General features: G+C 52.1%; 1 protein-coding gene across 1 annotated transcript in view; it reads left to right on the top strand.

Moving 5' to 3' along the window:
• The first annotated feature begins 389 nt into the window (after positions 1-389).
• LOC144170678 (cyclic nucleotide-gated channel alpha-3) overlaps positions 390-7,649 on the top strand; it is a 296,313-nt gene continuing 289,053 nt past the window's right edge. The window contains exon 1 of the mRNA XM_077700612.1: positions 390-2,487. Coding sequence (XP_077556738.1) covers positions 1,188-2,487 — 1,300 coding nt within the window. The 5' untranslated portion in view covers positions 390-1,187. The remainder of the gene's footprint in view (positions 2,488-7,649) is intronic.

Genomic DNA, 7,649 nt, shown 5'->3' with positions numbered 1-7,649 from the left:
GCCTCAGCTGCGAGTGCCGGAGGCACAGCCAGTGGCGTCAGTCACGAGGAACTCAGGCCCGTGGTCGTTGTCCTGCTGCCGCCATCCTCCCCCGGTGAGCCTAATGGACTCCGTCCAAACCTCTCTGCCAACCGCGGAGAACGCGGCGCGGAGGAGGCGAGGCGCCAGTTGTTCGCGATGGAAGAGGGAGAGCGCGCGAGGGAAGAACGGCGCCACCGCCGCTGGTTTCTCGGAGGGAAGCAGAGAGGGACTTAGGGAAGCGCCGCCGCCGCCTCCTCCCCCTCCCTCCGCTCCCCGGCCGCTCAGGCAGGCAGGCAACGGCGGCGGCGTCGTCGGGATAGAGGCTGGGAGAGGAGGAAGTGAGGGATGCTGAGAGTCGAGCGAGCCAGCAGCAGCGACGCAGCGCGCGCGACGCCTTGTGATCGCGATCCAGTCGATGATTCCTGCCGAGCTGGGCTGAACCGGTTCGCCGAAACCGATCCGCACTCTCAAGGTTCTGGCCCGTGTAGTCCAGACGAAAATAAGAAAGCGCTCCCACCCTCCGAGTAGCACGCGGGAAGACGGCAAGGGAAGTTTCTCGACACGAGCATCGGCCGCGTCAGTGTCGTCCGACTGTGGACGTCCGTGAGGATCTTCCCAATTGGGGAGGCGGCGCCGGCTATGTGAAAGGGAGCCCCGGAGGAGAAACAGCGGCGGCGCCGGCCTAGCGCAGAACACCTGTTGGTTGGGAACCGGCGCCGTGGACGTCGCAGGCCCCATACGCGCCGGGTGACCGCTGGTTCTCTCGGAGAATGATAGTGTGAGTCGTCACAGGAGGCCGGGTGGATGTAGTGAAGGTGATCGCTGTGGCGGAATCTGAACGCGGGCGCGTGGGTGCGCCGCGACCGCGACCTGGAGGAACCCGTCTCCGCGCCCGAGGGACCCGCGAGGATGTCTCGCCGACGCCGGCTCGGCTCGGTAAGCGGCGCCGCGAGGTGAATGCAGCGCGGCTGGGCCCGAGTCGTCGGCCCCCGTCGGCCCTCGCATGAGTGGGCGCCGTCGCTGTCCGGCGGCGAGGAAGAAGCGAAGGCGCTGCGGCCGTGACGACGGCCGCAGGGGCGCCGAGCCCTGAGGCGAGCATGGGCCGCACGCTTCTCTACCCGACTTAGGCTGGGCAGCGGCGCGAGCGGCTAGCCCCGGCGGCAAGCATGAAGAAGATGGGGCTCCGCGCCGGGGGCGCGCGCTGCGTGGAGCCCGGGGGTCGCGTGGTCAAGTACACGCCTTGCTCGAGGCAGGACATGCGCCTCAACGACGACCTGGACGAGATCGCGGTCGTCAGCAACGCGGCGCCCGAGAACGTGAAGTACGGCGCCGGCGGCGGCTCGCTCACGGCCAACGGACCAAGGGTGGTGCCCGGAATCATCACCTCCGCTGGCGGTGAGCGCCTCGAGCGCCGCTCGTCGCCCCTCTACGCGGGTCGCTCGTCCGAGAACATCAAGTCGGCCTCGTCGCGACAGTCGCTGCTCGAGACCGTAGCGGGAAAGCTGCAGCACCGCGGATCGGCCTCGGCCGCCGCCGACGGCGTTCGAGCCCGCCCGAGCCTGGCCTTCATCAACCGCGCGCACGTCAGCTCCGACCTGGAGATTCCGCGCAAGACGCGCGAGCTGCGACGCCGGGAGATCAAGCGCGAGTTCGAGAAGTGGGACGCGGCGGGCGCAGACCGCTCGTCGGCCCGCTGCAAGTGGACCTTCGTGTTCGACCCCTCGGGACGCCTTTGCTACTACTGGTCCATGGTCGTCAGCGTGGCCTTCCTGTACAACTTCTGGGTCATCATCTACCGCTTCTCCTTCTGCGAGATCAGCGCGTCCAGCATTTTCGTCTGGTTCGCCCTGGACTACCTCGCGGACTTCCTGTACGTACTGGACATCCTATTCCACTTCCGCACGGGCTTCCTCGAAGAGGGCGTCTTGCAGACTGACTCGGAGAAGCTCCGCGCCCACTACATGAACTCCACCATGTTCTACATCGACGCGCTGTGCCTGCTTCCACTCGACTTCCTGTACCTCTCCATCGGCTTCAACTCGATCCTCCGCTGCTTCCGGCTGGTGAAAATCTACCGCTTCTGGGCCTTCCTGGACAGGACCGAGCGGCACACCAACTACCCGAACGTGTTCCGCGCCGTCAACCTGACGCACTACGTGCTTGTGATCTTCCACTGGAACGCGTGTCTTTCGCACATCATCTCGACCACGGACGGCTTCGGCTCGGTCGGCTGGTTCCGCAGCAGCTCGTGCGAGCCGAGCGACGTGCTGTGCGAATACCTGCATGCCTTCTACTGGAGTACGCTGGCGCTGACCACCATCGGTGACCTGCCGCGGCCGCGGACCAAAGGAGAGTACCTGTTCCTCGTCGTGCAGATTGTGCTCGGTTTGTTTCTCTTCGCGGCCGTCTTGGGCCACGTGGCCAATATTGTGACCAACGTCAGCGCGGCCAGGAAAGAGTTCCAAGGTGAGTCCCACTCTCGTCGCTGCTGGGCGGCTCTTCCATGGCTCCCTCCCCTCCGCGCACGCCTCCATCGCGATCGGGAGCGTTTGTTAACGGAGTGAAAGCTTGTTTCCCTTCGAATTACCATAACTAGAAGAAGTAGGACGATGTTTACATGAATAGTCACGTGGTTCTATAATTCTTTCAAAAATATTTAACCATTTAAGGCAACTAGAGCAGATGACCATGGAAAGTGATGAAATGAGCATAAAAAGAATACGATAGCTCTCGCCTACCCTGATATTGTTAATAGTTCTGGTAATGGCTAGTTTGGCAAGCCAAATAATTCGCTAGAAAGCGTTCACTGTTCTACTTGGTCGTTCAGTGTCTACCCGGCACATATACACGGAATGAGCATGCATACTGCTAATTCCACACTGCTGATATGCTGATATACACTCATTTATGCTGCTCATATGCCGCTATGAATGACTGATTTCACATAGACGACTAAACGCGTTTGACTGCTGACTGCCGCGCTGTGTAAGCGATTAACATACCAGCGGGTCAAAAATAGGTTACCATTAGCTTTGTTTTATAACCCACATACTTACCCGCCCTAGTAATTTAGGATTAGAGAACTTTTTTTCACGCAGTTTGAAAGTCTGTTTAGCACCGGCAATTCCTGGTTCTACTGGTAGGCACTTAGAGAGAGAAGGAGAGAATGCTCTTTAATGTGAACTGGTGAGGTCAGCCCTGCTAGGGACAAGGCTTGCTACAACAGATGGGGGGTGACTACGTTGATGAGTGGTGCATATCAGACATCAGGGTTACAGCAGGGAGAAGACAAACATGAAGAGTTAAAAAAAATGAAAACAAAGGGCAAGAAAAACAAGAGATTGCTGCCAACAGAGCCCGGACAAAAAAAATACAATTGAAAAGAAAGTCGTTAATGGAAACGCTGAAACAAAATGAAAAGTAAAAGACGAGGAAACAAGTAACAACACCAACCCAAGAAAAATAAATAGATGAACGCCACAGTGCGAAAGAGAAGATATCGTGACACACTTGCTCTGTCTCTGATCTAGAGAAATTTGTCCAGTTCAATCTCTCGTAGGAACTGGAGCAGAACTTTTGTACCTAAGGTACTGTCAGCACTATTGGCCCAGGGCCCAAGAAAATGAAAAAAGTCCAAGGCTGCCTCCATGACGTACACGAGAGAGGGAGCTCGCTGCAGTTTTTCGCGCAGCAGCGTATCGAGGGCAGACGCACAGCAAGTGATTTACAGTCTCGCGCACACCGCAAGTCCGGCACAGGGGGGAATCTTCCCAACCAATCTTAAACTTAAAACTCCGAGTAAACGCCACATTCAGGCGCAGTCGTTGCAGAACTCCTTCACACCGCTTGTTGAGGCCGCGTGGAAAACGGAAGTCACAGTGCGGGTCAATAGCGTGCAGTGGTAGAAACCTGCGGCGAGGGTCCTGCCACTCCGACCTTTGTGCAGCCCATCCACTTGCGAGGATAAGGGCGTTGCTGTCCTCTCGGGAGAAAGGAAGCTGGGTTGTGTTGCTCAGCAAGTGGCCTGCGCTGGCGGCTGCGTCGGATCTAATATTGCCTTGTTTGTCCGAGTGATCAGGTACCCACTGAAGAATGATTTCATGGCCTTCGCGCACTGCCATTGTGTGAATTTCGGCAATTTCACATACAAGCTGACTGCGGTTGTTGTTAAGCTTTCGGAGCGCATGTAAGGCACTGCACGAGTCGAGGAATATTACCCATTGCTGGGCATGATGTCCGCTGATGTAATGAAGTGCAGCCCTCACAGCTGACAGCTCGGTAGCAGTCGAGGATGCTTCATGGCTAAGTTTTCTTTCGATAGTGCACCGGGCTGATGGGATCCACACGCCGATGGCGGATGAGCCCGGGCGAACCGAGCCATCCGCATAAACATGTGTGTAGCCTTTGTAAGTGCTGGAAATATACTCGAGTGTGAAGAACTTGAGCTCGCTTAAGGACGCTTTTGAACAAGTTGCTTTTCAGTTATGTTTCAAAAATATACTGATTAAAATAAATTATTGGTGCAGCTAGTTAAATAGAAGTCCTTTAGTATAGACCTCGGCTCAGTGCGGGAATATGATGTTGTGAGTGTTTTAATTCTGGTTTATGGCGTGAAAATAAACGTGGGTTCGTACATCAATCATACAAGTTTATAATACATGGGATCATTCAATACGAGAAAACATTCTTTTCTTTCATATCTAGGAAAGTAACACCGCGAAATCGTAAAGGAGTGCTAATGCAAATCATTATTCTCTGGGCAATTAGAATAAAATCACTCAAGTTGTAGCAGGGTATCACTGGCTGCTTTCTATCAGCACCCTGTCCCCCTACGTGGCGTCCATTCAAACAAAGCACACTCCTGGTTCGAGCCTACAAGCACCAACAGAATTGCGCTTGCTCTATGATCTGTACTTTTATGGCGGCACGTAAAGACAGGATATGTTTGATAAGGAAGATGCATACAGAAAGCTCGCTGGTGAGATGCAATAAAAAACAAGTGCTAAAGAATGGGTTGGGCTGATTAGGGACACAAAAGGGTGGAAGCCCTTGCCCTGTGAACAAAAACAGGACAACCAGAATGAACAAAACCTTGTTTTCGACGAGTCGTTGTCCTATTTTTATCTCAAGCGATTATCAAGTATCTATGAACGTGTATGGAATCAACTACCTTTCAATACATTTTTGTAATGGTCACATATTGGTCTACAATTGAATCCCAAAAATTTCCAAAGATGCGGGAAGAAGGGCTGCGTGTTCTGTTATCAAGCGCATGTTCTGTTATAGCGTTTCTGTTACCGAGCCCAAATCAGTCGGGTGATCTGATACGGCCGCGGCACCATAATTTTGGTTTGATGTATGGACTGTTGATTGTTAGTAGTTTAATGCTGGGATTCACGAGCTCAGTGGACGCCTTGGTGTATAAGCAGATTGAAGTGCCTAATGTTGTTGTTACGCTGTTGTAACGCTGTTTCTGAAGGTGGAGAAAAAAAGGCTCATGTTAATTTTACGTCCGCCTCGACATTCTGACAATATATTTAGGAGTTGCACACCTCTGCACGTACATTAGCTGTAAAACTGATGATAAAAACCCATTTTAGATCACACAGTGCGGTGAATGCACGTCGGTGCCTGGGGTCTCTTTATTGAATAACCGTTGTTATTGTTACGATTTCAGAAATGGTTGTGGTGGTTTAGGCGTCAATTACGCAATCAGTGTTCGTATAACACTGCCTCTCAAAATGAGAGGACCCGTATCAATACTCCGCTGGCCTCCATGGTATGATAATATATTTAGCAGTTGAAAAAAAAAAGTCACACGTTAGCTGAGAAACGGAGGAGAAAAAGCATTCCTTTTTTGTTCTCGTAATAGGACGAAAGCTCGCGAATGTGGCTCGGATGGTATAACCATTGTTCCTATTTGGAAAGCTGTATGGAGGTTTGTTTTCAAACAAAGCATGATGAAACACTCAGGGTAGTCCGCTACACCCAATGTAGCTATTCGCCCTGGGATGAAGAAAGCGAATTCTGGATGTTTCATAACACGTGGTACACAACAGAAACAATTAGCACAATATAAATGTATATACATATAAGTACATAAACACCTATAATACAGGGTCATCCGCGTTATCAGAGAGCATTATATTATCATCATGCTTCACCCTTTACACGGAAGATGTGCACACTAATAAAACGCAGCGGCATCGACTTGGGGATATATAAACCTTGTTTTTCTCACAATAAATTTGTATCGGCGTGTTGCAAAAATACTCGGATATTACTTTTCTTCCACCCGGGGCGCTGGTGACGGAGGAGAGGAAAGGGTACACGAAATGCACGTTTAATTCCTGTTTGGAAGGAGTCGCAAGGGAACGCAGGCGACGGATGCTTTCATGCACACAGGTGCATCCACTTTTCTGGATAACGTGGGAAGCAGACGACGCACAAACGTCTCCCTCCGGGAAAGGAATCATGGCTTAGCTTCTCATCGCCATGGGGGCCGCATTAACAGTGCCGCCCATCAGGAGGGCCGTCGCGATGCTCCCAATGGCGTCTAGTTCTACTTGCAATTCATCCACCGCATCCTCTAATATGCGGTGGTGTCTCAGTCCTGCTCCGCACTTCCCTCGCACGAGGAGCTGTCTCTCACAAAGGGCGCAACCTCAATGATAATTCTACCCTTACATAATTGGTCGGAACGGGTTGCAATAACGATAACCAGCGGTACGCCGTGACGTGGTTACCTACCGACGGAGGGTAGAACTTTATTGCCTCAGCTGCATTTGCCAGACTTCTACGTAGAAGCTCGTCTTCTCCCGAGATGTGTCGCTGCCGATCACCCTTCTGGCCCATCGCATAAGCAGCCACCAGATTTGGTGTCTGGAATCTGGTGGCTGGATTCTGTAATCAGCCATCAGATTTGGTGGCTGGAATCTGGTGGCTAGAATAGAGGCCAAAATGTTGATTCGAATGCGATTGTGGGTTTGGGATATTAATTGAGTTCATACCGTTAATTTTTATTGTTGTAGTGTTGAAGTTATAGCGTAATAGCAGAATGTAAAACCGGCTGGCGCAGTGGTGTGACTTGTCTCAACGGAATACGCCGGTGGAACCGAAGAAAAGTATTTCATTGGCCCATTAGCGGGGCTGTAAGAAATAAGTACACTGTAAGAAAGTTCTAAAAGGACACTGAAGACAGAATACAATTTTGCTTCACTTCACAGAACCAGTCCTTTGTAACTGACACAATTTCATCCCGTAAATATATGCTTATAACCCCCCCCTCATACACACACACACACACACACACACACACACACACACACACGCACCCCCCCCCCCCCCCATCAAAAAAAAAGAAGAAAAGAACGGATATATTGGACCTCATAACAATTCTAAAATTTCGGTCTGTATGCACGACACAAGCAGAGACTTCATTGGGAATACTAAAAACAGAGTTGTCAGGCGTGAGCTGCACGTTAGCATTGAAGTTGTCCGATCAAACTCAACCGAAGCCACCACTAAAATCACGCAATTGTGCTTCTTGGTGGTGAATTTGGTCCGCCGCCGCCAATAGCACAAATAAATCCCTGTGTCGCCATTAGCACCTGGTGCTGAGCCGCGCT

This window comes from Haemaphysalis longicornis, unplaced genomic scaffold (genome assembly GCF_048455015.1).
Source record: "Haemaphysalis longicornis isolate Haplotype H1 unplaced genomic scaffold, Haemaphysalis longicornis Haplotype H1 scaffold_2, whole genome shotgun sequence".
In the NCBI taxonomy this organism is placed as follows: Eukaryota; Metazoa; Arthropoda; class Arachnida; order Ixodida; family Ixodidae; genus Haemaphysalis; species Haemaphysalis longicornis.
The sequence above is the reverse complement of the archived record's forward strand: the minus strand, read 5'-3'. Positions and strand labels throughout refer to the sequence as shown.